The sequence below is a fragment of the Arachis hypogaea genome, chromosome 15 (genome assembly GCF_003086295.3).
Source record: "Arachis hypogaea cultivar Tifrunner chromosome 15, arahy.Tifrunner.gnm2.J5K5, whole genome shotgun sequence".
NCBI classification, from domain to species: Eukaryota; Viridiplantae; Streptophyta; class Magnoliopsida; order Fabales; family Fabaceae; genus Arachis; species Arachis hypogaea.
Genome location: NC_092050.1, coordinates 157,801,327 through 157,815,668, shown reverse-complemented (window position 1 = coordinate 157,815,668; position 14,342 = coordinate 157,801,327). Strand labels below are relative to the sequence as shown.

The 14,342-nt window shown below is 31.0% G+C and overlaps 1 protein-coding gene across 7 annotated transcripts; it reads left to right on the top strand.

Annotated features, from left to right (window-relative positions):
* The first annotated feature begins 7,181 nt into the window (after nt 1–7,181).
* Nucleotides 7,182–11,622, top strand: LOC112751778 (uncharacterized). 7 transcript variants are annotated; one of them, XM_025801028.3, is made up of 6 exons: nt 7,182–7,723; nt 8,383–8,490; nt 8,593–8,676; nt 9,456–9,596; nt 9,986–10,133; nt 10,291–11,622. In XM_025801028.3, the coding sequence occupies exons 1-6, from the start codon at nt 7,640–7,642 to the stop codon at nt 11,307–11,309; spliced, it is 1,584 nt and encodes a 527-aa protein (XP_025656813.1). In that variant the 5' UTR covers nt 7,182–7,639; the 3' UTR covers nt 11,310–11,622. The 7 variants fall into 7 exon arrangements, with proteins under 7 accessions (XP_025656813.1, XP_025656815.1, XP_072073456.1 ...); XM_072217355.1 differs by having other exon boundaries at nt 7,207–7,723; nt 8,585–8,676; XM_025801029.3 differs by having other exon boundaries at nt 7,319–7,723; nt 8,383–8,424.
* The last annotated feature ends 2,720 nt before the right edge of the window (nt 11,623–14,342 follow it).

The following is a 14,342-nucleotide window of genomic DNA, read 5'->3' as shown; positions in this document are numbered from 1 at the left end:
TTACACATGCAACTACACCTGGAGGACCGAATCCACTTCACAACTGAGATTTAAGCACCATTATGAAATTTGTAGTGATATTAGATCTGGGGTGCTATTTTGTTTTATATATATAGTGAAAGAGAATACTTTATGTTAGATTAATTACTTAATTATGTCATGTTCTTATTAGTAATAGTATTTTTAGTTTAATTTTCATCTGTATCTAGCCAAGTTCATACTGAAGAAGATCCTCATCAACTTTGTTCAGGTTGAATTGATTTACTTGTCCTCAATTTCAATGATCCTCATCAACTTTGTTCAAGTTCAATTGATTTATTTGTCCTCAATTTCTTGGATTCTTGTTCTGCAATTGAAATTATAAAAACAAGGAGATACATAAATGAGCACCAGTATGATAAAAAAAAAATTTAAGTACATTTACAAAATCTTCAATCTAAGTTCAACAGAGAAATTCATCAATTCTGTTTTAACCATGAAGGTTTTTTTTTTCCCCTTTTTCACACACAGACACAGTGGTTTCTCATTTTTCAATTACTTCCCTTTAGTTATTTGATTCATCCACAATGTAAATCATCTTAACTAATTCATGAAAATAATTCAAGAAAATTTAATGGAGTTAGTTAACTAAATCTTAATTGATGTAGTAGCACCCTTTGCATGAATTGACACATGGCAAAGATCATGAATTCAATGACTTTAAATCTTTGGTCTGCTAGTACAAGAAGTGAAATTAATAAGTTACTGAGTAGAAAAAAAAAAAAAAAAAGAAAAAATTGATTATAGCCATCAAACTGCATATGAAGTTTGCTTTCTAAATTTTTAAATTAAAGCATGAGAAAGTATAATAATAAGTCTTTTATAAAGGTTGTGCAATTCATAAGGTATGTATTTCAATACGAACAATGTTATATGTTCAGCAATAATTTGCTCCCATATTTATAGACGTTTTATACACAATAATCATATAATTTGTACCTATATATACTAAAATTTTGTACACATAAATTAATATAATTTACATTCATATTTTTTTAAAATTTATATACATAAATTAATAAAATTTATTTATTAAAAATAATTTAATATTTATATTGATCAACAATATTAAAAATTGCTGCTCCAAGAGTTTCTCTTTCTCATTTGTTTATAAACAGTGTAAAAAATTATTGAGTTATAAAGTAGTGAGAAAATGTGCTACCCCTATGAAAAGGTGGACACTAAATTTGTCCTGTACTAAGACTACAATTTATAAACTTGCTTGTTGGTGTTAACTTGTCTTGCTCATTCATTATTGCTTTTGCCATCTTCAAATTATTGAAAAATTGAAAGTTTGAAACCATTACCATAACATAATATTATTATATATGTATATAATTTAGTATGTTCAAGGATGCAACTTTTCAACTCATGAGAGCTACATTGAAAGATGATGACGACACTATTTTATAGTGTTTAATTTGTTCAAGTAAATTACATATATAACAAGGACAAAGTACTAATGATTTTCATTTTTTTTTCTAATAATTTTTTATATTACTTTCTTTTAGATTCATAGTTTGATGTATATTAGTTAACTGACAGTATTTTAAATATAATAAAAAACAATTAATTTATATTAGAAATGTAATTATTGTACTGCATCAAAAAGAGAGAATAATAAAATTGTATTTTAAATTTAATTAGCTTACTTAAATTATGATTAAAGATTCGTTTTATATATACTAGTAGTCTATTGAGTATTGACACTTTGCTGAGTTACCATTTTTGCGTATCGGATACATTTTGGACACGATACTCACCGACATTCGTCCAATACGTGTGTCTATTGTGTCAAACTGTGTCTTAATGAAAAAAATTTTTCGGATACGTCTAGACACATTTAAATACCATCACGTGTGAGCGTGTCCAGTCTTATTCTTAACATATATTCTTAAAATAAAGTTAGATATAATATATATTATTATTTATTAAAACAAAAAATATTTTAAATACTTGATATAATTAAAATAAGACATTAAAAATAATTAAAAATTTTTATTTATATTTTAATATTAATAAAATATCAAAATATCATTACAATTTATTTAAAAAATACTTTATATTTTATATGTATGCATGTCCCCTATCATGTAAGATTTTAAAATTTGCGTGTCGTGTTCCGTATCGTATCGTGTCTTCAGTGTCCGTGCATCATAATTCATAGCTAGTAGTATAAAAAAATAATATAAAATAAAAATATTTAACTTAATTACAATTTTTATTGCAGTTACAATCCTTAATAAATTTCAAATTAAAAAATTAATATATTTTATTTTTTTACAATTTAATATAAAAAATAAAAAATAAAAGGACATTGATTTGATTTCTATATCAAAATAAAACTATTTAAAAAATTTATACAATTAAATTAGAAGACCCATAAATACATTGGCTCTATATAGTTCCTCTTATTTTATATTCTATTCTATCACCCAATACATCAAATTAAATGGCAACTTCTGCAAAGTCAATTTCTGACATTTAAGCATATACCACATTTGGTCATGGAATTAATATGCCAACCATAACCTAACTATATCAGGGTATTAGATATTTTTTTTTTGTTTTATTATATAATATACGTTAATTAATACTTAATCGATCGAGTAGGAAACAATCATAATAATAATATAACATAATTAATGGGTTTCAGAACCCTAAAGAAGAAAATTTTGTATTATATTAAAACCAGATTAGTGAAATTTCTAATACCACGCCAAATAATTAATATAACGAAGAGATATGCATATCTATATGACTTTATGTTAAATTTGCTTCAATATTTCATATTCATGGTTATAAAATATTTGATAACAAAAAAAATTTAACAAAAAATTATCAAATTTTATTTTTTCCGTTTTATTTAATATATTCTATAATAAATAAATATTAAATAAAATAAATTTAAACAATTTAGATTAATTATTTTTTTTTGTCTCTCTAATATTATCGTTTTTTATTGCGGTAGACCGTAGTCTCTTACTTGCTAGACTAAACAACCTTCCTTAGACTTTTAAAGAAAAAATGCCACAATTATTTTCAATGACACATTAATATTTCATCAGTGATTTTCTATCCATTCATCATCATCACAATTATGATAGCTTCAAAATCCCTATTAGTCCTTTTTCTTCATCTCATCATCATTCTGTTATTCACACTAATGCAAGGTTCAGCTACTTCTCGTGTAGTCAACCATGCTAATAATAATAACTTAGTGAAAGTTGATGGTCATGGAGAAATGAGATCAGAAACATGGTCCAAATCCAAACATTATTCTTCTTCTATGTTTGTGGAGAGTTATTCAGCAGTTTTATCCTCTTTGAAGAAGAACTCAAAGAAGAACAAGTTGAAGCATATTCATGCAGTTTCTCACAGGGTTGTTCCTTCTGGACCAAACCCTCTTCACAATTGATCACATGTTTCAAACTCTTGTAGTGTTCTGTTTTTTCATGCAGTTAATTAGAGGCTCTTTTCTCTTCTTTTGAGTAAGGTGCAAGTTATCTCATTCCTGATCATGCTATTGTCTTTTTGGTTTTTTTTTTTTGTTACCAGTATCTGATTATTAAGAATTCAACTCCATCAAGATACTACTAAGAATAGGATGAATTTGTGTACCAATCTTTCAACCCAGTGTTACTATCTTTAGTGTGTTCCATTAATAGAGTACAATAATAGATATATGCACTTATTATTGTGTTGTCCTATGCTTTTAATTTGTTCAAGTTTCCAATGGTTCTTTCTTTCTTCTCATGTGCTTTACACTTGGATATTCTGTGTGACCAATGAATTTTGCACTAAAAATTCAAATCCTTTTTTTAGTTTGATTCATCTTCAAATGAGTAGGAGGAACCATGATTAACAATTTGTTTGCGTTACATTTATCTCACCTCAAAAAAGAGAAAAATTATATATACTTTTTTTTTTTTTGTTAGGATAGAGTTGCCAACTCGATTCATTGCAATAAAAATGAACACAGATCGAATTGATTTACAGGTTGAGGTTTAATTCTACTCGATCACCAGCATATATATATATATATATATATATATATATATATATAATGTATTATGGGTGAAGGTGGAACCAAGAATTTTTTATTCATATAGAAGTCTTTAACCACTAAGCGAAGACCTTTAAGTAAAAATTTAACACTTAGGTATATATAAAAGTTAAATCAGTTTAGTGATATATAAATAGTTAAATACTAAATTATAACCCCAATATCTCATCGCATTATTGAATATTGCATTTGTTATGATCCGAGGGTAAGGTAGATACTTACAAGTTAAGGATGAATAAAGTTAGAGTTAGGATGTTATAAAAGCTGTGGATAAGGTTAGGATTGAGTCTAAAGCCTACCTACCCCTAAGTTCGACAGGTTAAGGACGAATCTACCACAAATCTAAACTCCATTTAAAAGTCTGTCATTGGCTAATAAATTATTACATGCAGAATATGGAATTCAAACCCTCAATATTTACTTAAGAGAAAAGTATATGTAGATAATAAAAATATTAAACAATGTAAACAATGGATATATCGGATATTCAATTTACTAGGTATGCGGATGGTTATCCTAATATCAAGATTTAGGTAAATAATTTAAGGGTGTGGTGTATTTTTACATTATTAGACCAATTTTAGAACTCATTATTTACAAAAATTATTATCTACCTAACAAAATTACTTACATGCACAATATGGAATTCAAACCCTCAATATTTACTTAAGAGAAAAGTATAGGTAGACAATAAAAATATTAAACAATGTGAACAATAGATATATCGGATGTTTAATTTACTAGATGTGCGAATGGTTACTCTAATATTAAGATTTAGGTGGATAATTTAAGGTGTAGTGTGTTTTTACATTATTAGACCAATTTTAGAATTTATTATTTACAAAAATTATTGTTTACATAGCAAAGTCTTTACTTAAGTACACGAGTAAGCTGAGATCAATCAATCAAGTAAAATTATATATTTGTAGATTTGTAGACTTTTTGGTCCAACATAGGGTGTTTTTTTTTTTTTTTTGGTCAGATGGATTAGACAGTCCCTAATCCTAGGCATTACTCATGTATTACACACTCACACAACACACTCACACACACTACATGAATTCTTTTTAAGGGTTCATAGGGTCTTCCGGTCTTGGGCTTAATCTACTTCCAGATCCAATATATAGCTATTTTTTAAATAAGCCCAAAAGAAAATTTAAGATAGAAGCTTGAAAAAGCGATTATTCTCCATCAAATTCGTACGGCCACGACCAAAACATAATAATATAATAAAAATAAATTCATATGGCCTGGTTTCAGAAGGTCACAGATTAGTCCAAAAAAAAAAAGGTCACAGATTTAACGAGCTCTAGTCAATAGATTTGTGGTGAAATATGAAGCTCTTAATGATAGTATAATTGTTTTCATTAATTAGAAGTATAGGCTTAATTTAAACTCAATTGATTATCAATGTTGAATGTAAACTACTAATTAAGATAATTTTGAATATATATTGACCCTTCATTTTTTATTAATAGAATCTAAAAAAAATGAAATTAAAAGATGCACTTCGTCCGAATCCCCATAATAGCATATCCATCATCCATCATCCATCATCCATTTCTTATTAATATTAATTAATATTAGTACAGCTATCCAAATCTAATACATCATTTTCATTGTATTTTTATTTGCTTTATGTAGAATCATTTTCCAAAACTATAATGCTCCATTTTTTTAAAAATAAACATCATTTTCATTTTTTAGATTCATTAAATAAATTCAAAAAATAGGAGAAACATTTCTTTGAAAAAAGAAGTAGTACCTATCACAATTCATAAGTGACATAATTCTATTCTCTTCCTTTTTTTTTTGGTTAATTTATTCTATATTTTAGACTTATAGATCCATTCTGGGTCAAAACATAGCAAGGAATAATAATTACTTATATTGGAGTATGTATTAGAAATTTAAAACAAAAAAATGTAAAGATTCCATAGGAAGAGAGGGAAAGAGAAGAAGTGAAAATCCCAGAAGGCCCAAAAAAGCAGTTAAAGGTATTGTTGAATCCGTGGCTTTGAAAGTTGTGTATGATGAAGGCAACAAAAACAATGAATGATTGGAGAAACGTGAAGCCAAGACTCAAGAGGTGGTGGTGGGGACTGGGGACACTTTGGTCTTTTTAGCAGAATCCAGCGCCAACTTTGCTCAACAAAATAAAGTACTATTCAAAGATGACTTAAGAGAAAAAAAGCATCATCACAAGTTCCAACCATAGAACAAGGAACAAAACATGCATAATTTATATACAAAATTTTGTGAACTAACCTTCATACTTAAACATACTTAGTTAACATAACATGTGTAATAATTAAATATATATAGATTCTTAAAAAAATTGAAAAAAATTTAAAATAGTCTCTGACAATTATCTCGAAAGACAACGAAGTTCTTGACAAAAAAAATTCAACCCGGCTCCTGACAATTACCTCGAAAGGACAACGAGGCTCCTGTACCAAAAAAATAACATTAATTTTTTTTTGGGTTTAGGGTTTAGGGTTTATGTAAAAAAATGTTATTTTTTTGGTACAGAGGTTAATCAGTTCAAAAAAAGAAAAGATCAGGGACCGAATTGAGTGTTTTTTTTTTCTTGGGGTCTCGTTGTCCTTTCGAGGGTGGGGTATTTACTCTAAAAAATTTTGTATCAGATATTTTTGTTTCTAAAAATTTTTTTTTACATAAAAATTTACTTTTAAAAATTTATTTATTCAAATAAAAATAATAACTTTAATTAAGATAAAAACTTATACATCATAATTTTTATAAAGTTTAGACACACAATTTTTTTAGAGATAAAAATATCCGACGCAAAATTTTTGAGAGACATATTTAAAAATATAATCATAAAAAAAATACAAATAAGCAAGGACAATTTTATAACTAATTTTTTAATTAGAATAAAATGAAAAATATTCTAAATTGAAAAAAGTGATGGTAAATAGACACGAAAAAGGTATATAGTGAAGAAAGTTTTCTCTTTTGTGAAGAGAAAAAAAGAGATCTAAAGTGGAGTGTGTACGGTGAAAGCAGACACAGAACAGAAGCACATAAGATTGCATCACATAAGATAAGACTTAAGAGAGATTCATAGATAGATAGATGTCATAATGTTGAAGTGTGCATCACAATGGAAGCACCCAAACATAGGAAAATTCTACTATCATAGTTTTCTAAGAAGAAAAATGAGAAACCAAAACCAAGTTGCAAAATGCCAAATGTGTTTGGCACCACGTGGCCATGCAAATTCTTTTTTTTTTTTTTTTTGGGTTTGTCTGAAAAATGCAAGTTATGTTTATGGAACCCCATTTTCTCTTTTTCTATGTTTTCTGACTCGGTGGTAGGTACTAGGCTAGTGGCGCACACACACTATACACAGAAATCGAGACAGAGAAAAAGAACACATACAATAACAATAGTAGCCAGTGGGGGTCACACAAGTTCATAGAGAGAGAGATATATAGATAGATACAAAGGTTCAACACAACACAGCCAGAGGAACTTGATTCTCCGGCCACCGGAGACTTGCCGGAGCGGATGGAAGACCCCAGCTCCGGTGACTGTTTGCCACAAGGTTGGACTGTGGAAGTTAAAGTCAGAAAGAATGGTAGGAGAGACAAGGTAAACCCCTTTTTCTCTCTTTTGACTCTACCAATGTTATATCCTGCTTCATTGTTTTTATGGGGTTTGAAGAAAATGTGAGATCTTGGAACTAGGCCTACCTAGTTGGGTTCAAAGACTGGAAATTTTTTAGACTTGTACTTGGTTTTGTTGTAGTGTGCTATGTTAGTATGTTTAGTACTCTGTAGTCTGAAAAATCTGAGGTTGGAACTTGGAATCTTTGGTGTTGCTTAATGCTTAACTTGTTTTCAAGGAAGGGTTTAGGAGTTGCTGTGAATTTGGTTATTTTTCAAGTTAAAGAAAAGAAAGGAGAAAGAGAGGGGAAAATGTTTCATGCTTGACATTTGAGATTAATTTATGCTTTGCATGTTATCCATGGACCCTTTGGATTGTATCTCCAGAAAATCACTGTTACTTGTTGAATCTATAAGATGAGCACAGGATCTGCTATGCTCTTTTGAAAAGGAGAAATTTTGGGATAATTTTCTCATAAGAAAGTTTAGTGAATGCCATATTTGGGTTCAATTTATGACATGGTTTTTGGTTTCTTTTATTGCTCTATATCCCTATTTGACTTGATTTAAAATGCAAGCACATTTCTTTAATAAAAACTCTTTATCAAAGATGATATTCAAGGTAAAATCTTATATTTATTGCAGTATTACTTTTCACCCTCGAGCGGACTAAAATTCAGTTCCAAGGTAGAGGTTTTTCGGCATCTTGAAAATGCTCGGAACAAAGTCGGCATTCAGAGAGTTGCGGACAATGTCTGTCAACAAAATCTTTCTTTTCATGGCATTGTTTATGTTTAATGTGTATCTTGTTGTTTTAGCTTATGTGGTAAAACTTTGGTTATTCAAGCGATCTAGGTTGTAGTTGAGAAAGGATTGCCGGCCGGATCGATGAAAAAGACCAGAATCACAACGAAGGGCGACACAGTTAGGAGAGATTCCGTAAATAACACTCTCTTGGTCCCAAATTTTGTTTGTCCCACACAATATTTGTCTCTTTTTTCTACCTAGAATCTATTATTGCATTGTCAATTGTACCCTTAAATTAACTATCATGTTAGAGGAAATTAAATTTGGTTTTTCATTTCCTATATCAGATGCTGATATTTTATATGGTAGTTTTGTAACTTTACTTTTTTTAATCACTTGATTTTAGATTTCTTAGTAGTGTGCATTTATCCAATAGTAATACACTAATTCCATAGTACATTGCCACTTACTCTTCAATTCCATAGTAATAATTGAAAATAACTGTTTGACTTCTATAAAATGAAAAAATGCCTCTTTCTGGCCATAATTATTCATATTTTGATATGAATATGTTAAGCAATAGTATAGTAGTATACAGATACTATTAATTTATACTTCAATCTTCTCTTTCATCATTCACATCCCCTCATATTAAGGCAGAAATTGCATTGACAATCAGAGTCTGTTCACACATTCCATGAAAACACTCCACTGATTAAATGCATTTACTCATATCTGTAACTGACTATGACTCAAATTTGAGTTATAAATGTCTCTGGACACATATGATAAATGGCCGTTGACTGTCCTGAAATTATGACGGCTGGTTAACCTTTTCGACAGTATTTCAGGAGAGATCTCTCATGCTTACTCTTTCATTTGAACACTCAAGTGCTTTATACATCTATATATAACACCTCTGGCCTCTCCTGAATGACTCACTTCTTCAGATTATATGCTTTTCTTTGCAGTACTACATAGATCCTGCAAGCGGCTATGTGTTCCGCTCGCTAAGAGACGTTGATCGTTATCTTGAATCTGGGGAAATAGGAAGGAACGCGTTCAAGCCGAAAGACAACAGTGATACAGAGTTAAAAGCTGACAAGTTCTCTGTAAGGATTGCCACCTTTGGGCTTATTGTAATTCGATGAACTTTTACTTCTGCATGCCATGCTTTTTGTGTATGAGTTGATGCTAAATGTGAAATAGAAAAAAATTATGTTGGTTAGGTTACTCTTCTTTTGTTGTGTTACTGTTTTCTTATTTTGCTTGTGTTAATGAAGGGGGAGTTCTATGGAGTTGGTTAGGTAATCCATCATTAAGAATATTACAATTAGGAACAAGCATAACTCATTGTCATATCTAACTATATTGGTACCATAATTAATATTCATTAGAATATTTTGTCTTAAAATTATTTCTGTTAAATCTGTTGTCTTAAAACTATTTCTATGAAAAGATTTCTACTTTATTAACTTCTTAATTATTGTTCATTTTTCAGCCAGTATCGACCACAAAACCAACTGTATCTGTTAGCATGGGTTTGAACTCAGATTCAGACAGGATATCCAATGATCAACAGGATCAAAAGCCTGTGTGTTCAGCAGAATATGCATCTACACCAATCTCTGAAAATACTTCAGCTCAGTGTAAAGTTCCCAATTTCTCTCTTATGTACACAAATTGTTATAATTTTTCCTTTCAACAATTTAGTTTTATTCTAAACATATGCAAGCTTTTCTTTATCAATGTTACTTTATAAGATCTTGCATGCATGTATCAATGTATGTTTATTACATGATCTAGGCGTGATGGGAACAAAATCGACCACCTTAGGCTCGGATCAGATAGAAGGGAAGGCTAGTGAAGAAGATTCTCAAGCAAAGCAACTTCCCCAAAATGAACAAATGGAAAATGAAAAATCTCAAAAGCGACAAAGGCGTAAAAAGGAGATCAATCTTCCTCGCCGTTCCTCAAAGCGCCTTGCTGGAATTCAGCTTGATCCAGTTCCAGAACTTGTAACAAGAAGCCGAGCACGCCGAGCTGCAGTTAAACAATCAGGCCAGGGAGAAACCATCAGAAATGAGGATAAATCCTCTAACAGCTTGCCTAATGCCGCAGCGAAAAGGATGAATGTGACTGATGGTGGATCAGAAACAAAGTGCAAGTCTGAGAGTGCAGCAAACATGCTACAGTCAACTAAGTTCTCTACTCCAGAAAGGCTTCCCAACAAGACTACAGAAGAGGATGGAAGCAACAAGGATCAAGAATGCTTCTCATTTTGGCCTCAAGAGAACAATGCTACTATGAAAGATCCTGTGCTTGATTACTCCCATGAGTTTCCTCTTAAAGAACTGCTACAGGACCCATGCATTGCATTTGCAATACAAACTCTCACCGGCGAAACATTCGAAATGCAAGTATCCGGCGAATCAAGTGAGCATTCTGAAGCTCTTACTGCAAATATGGGTGGTGATGACAAGGGAGGGTGCAATGTGTTCTCACATCCAGAAAACTATGCTATTATACCGCAACAACATGCCGGTGCAGCCGAAACAGCAATCAAGACTAATGAAAACCAAACAGGATCATCATCTTCTGAAAAGGAACTTGATGTTTCATGGATGGATCCATGCATTGAATTTGCAATCAAAACTCTCACTGGCTCCATCCCATTAGATTCAGAGCAGAATCCCAAGAACTGCATTCAACAGCAGCTTAGCTCATCAAACACAAATCCCGGTGACATGGCCTATAAACAGGAACCAATGTTTAAAGAGTCTTTTGTGGATCCAGCAGCATCATCAACACACAAGAAATGTTGACATGGAAAATTCTGGTGGAGCTAGACTCCCTCCTTGTGGTGATGATAGAAGGAATGTTTGCTAGAAAAGTGAGAGAATCAATAGCTAACATATGAATGTACAGTTTAGGAAGCTATGCAAAGAACAAGTAGAACTTAGGACTCTTGCCTTTGTATGGCTATGGTGCTTTTTTTTGGGTCTTTAATCCTTTAAACTAGTCTCATAAACTGTAGAATTTTCTCTTAGCCCTCTGAGGTAGGTTGTAGTTTTCATGTTAGCATGAAAGTAGAAATGGTGTATAATTTTAAGTTTTTCAAAAGAAGGTATTTAGTTACTTTAATCTAAGTTACTTATGTAGAATTTTCCTATGGTAGAACTTAGGACCATGAATTGCATTGCATTTATAACATATCAAACGGTTTTGATGATGTTCGGTAACAATAACAATGCTGGGATCCAGAAACTGCCTTAAAGAAGGAAAAAAAATTATCTCTATTTAAGGTTTATGGTTGCAACATGCAACAAGTAGGATTTGAACAGCAACTTTTTTTTTTTCAAAGTCAGATAATTTCATTCATAAAATATGAAAGAAATATATAGGTATCCATATATAGGATAAATAAAAAAAAAAGAGTATATATCCATTTTGGTCCTCAAAGAATTTTAAACTGGATATTTTAGTCCCCAACTAAAATTAATTAGTCGATTGGTCCCTAACAATTAACTCCGTCAGTCATTTAGGTCCTTTATTCCGTTAATTCTAACGGAGGACAAAATAGTCCCTAACAACTCTAACAGGGGACAAAATGGTCCCTGATCTCCTCGGTTCGGAAACGACACTGTTCTCTCCCAATTTCCATCATATCTCGCATAACACTAACAGTCTAACACTGTAACATCAAACTATATAATGCACACTCTATAAATTTAATGTTCACAAGAAAAAAAAATCCTCCACGGGTTGAGTTGCTGATGTGATTTGTAATTTTAGAAAGATTGAATACTAGAGATAGATTATGTAAGTTTAAGATTGTACCAGAAGCGGAATCCTTTTGTGTCTTATATAAGAATAGATTGGAGACGGTACATCACTTGCTTTTTCATGTGATCGTATATGGAAGTTGTGGGGATCAATCTTGGTAGATTGGAGTGTGATTTGGGTTTGGCCAGGAACCACCAAAGAATGCTTTGAGGTGTGGATGGATAGAAAGATAAAAAAAGATATGAAGAAAGTGTGGATGGTGTTATTTTTTTTCTGTAATATGGTGCACATGGAGATATAGAAATAACATTGTCTTTAATAATGGAGTGTTGGTATTAGAGAAGTTAAAGGAGGAAGTTGTAGAATGCACAAATCGATGGTGTCAAGATCGACAATATAGGAGTAATTGATGTACTTATGAGTGTAAATATCAAGTCTAAGGAAAATAAGAAGACATATGAAGTTGATTTTTGATGCATGATTTACTGATCTATGAAAAAGGCCAATAATTTTGCAGAGTAAAAATTGAAAGGAGAATGATCATGATTTGATGTTGTATAAGATCGGGTTCATCTTGAAGTGTCTTTGGAGGAGCTAAAATCATTATATTCTTTTGCTCACTGTTTGCTTTTTATGCTAGTTTTTATGTTTTCTTTGTAGTTATTGCTCTGTTTTTGTTACTATTTTTTTGGAACTACGCCCACTTTGTTTGGAATTGGGTGGAGATGTAATTATCTAAAAAAAAGAAAAAAAATCCTCAATTTGTTCTCAACCAATTTATACTCAGGAAACTAATGCCTATGTCTCTCAACTAGATGTCGTCTTCGATGGATCCCATGAATCCAGACAGCAAGTCATTTGTTAAGACTCCGAAAGAGAAGGAATGAAGCACTCGGTGTCTATTTCAAATGAGAATTTGCATATGATGTCGAAGGAGAATCTTCTCATGATATCCTAATGTCCAACAATCTATGTTGCTTGCCGGAGAGTGGAGAAAGGTGTGCCCTTGGAATAGTTGTGGAACTTGGTCTTGAAGATGTTGTGGACGTTGTCGGTGTTGGAGGTGATGTTATCAAAGACATGGAAGTGGATGCTTTTGGTGGATGAAGTACAGAGGAGGTGGATGTACTAGTCACAAAGATTTAGGAAGTGTGTGGTCCATGACATATTGAGGTAGGTGCGACACGTGTGACAATTACACCATGGCTTAATCTTTGAGCTAAAGAGGAGGAAGGAAAAGATGGAAAAGAAGACTGTGAAGGTGAAGAAGGAGAGTATGAATGTTAGGATTATGCGAGATATGATGAAAATTGGGAAAGAACAGTGTCGTTTTCGAATAAAGGGGTCAGTGATTATTTTGTCCCTTGTTAGAGTTGTCAGGGATCATTTTGTCCCATTTTAGAGTTTTCAGGGACCATTTTATCTTCCGTTAGAGTTGACGGAGCTAAGGACCTAAATGACTGACGGAGTTAATTGTTAGGGACCAATTGACTAATTAATTTTAGTTGGGGACTAAAGTGTCCAGTTTAAAATTCTTTGAGGACCAAAATGGGTATATACTCAAAAAAAAAAAAGACTTTCAACGCTCTACTATAGAAGTAACATCATGTAATAATCTAATAAGAGAAATAAAAAAATAAAGTACTCATCAATTAGAAAGTGGAAATTTGTTGAAACTTTTTCTATAGCTTCAAAATTGATGTCATTATCTTTCGTAGACCCTAAAAGTAAAGATTTGAGGAATTACTATTTTATTTTGCAAAAATACTATAAGTATATTAAAAATTAATCATTACATTAAATATTTTATATATATATATATATTAAATAAATAATCATCCGTATAGTAAAATAATATCCGTAGAAGTGGAAATTTGAATCACAACACTTACTTAAACGAAAGAGTGAACAATTACTCAACTAATCTAAGTTGATTATAATAGATGAATATTAATATTGATATGTTCATTAATGAATCAGTTAGATTAATATTATTTCCTTCAAATTTTTATAAGACACAATCTTTTTTCCTTGTATTAATAGTAATTAGGGGTGGCAAAACATGTCGAGTC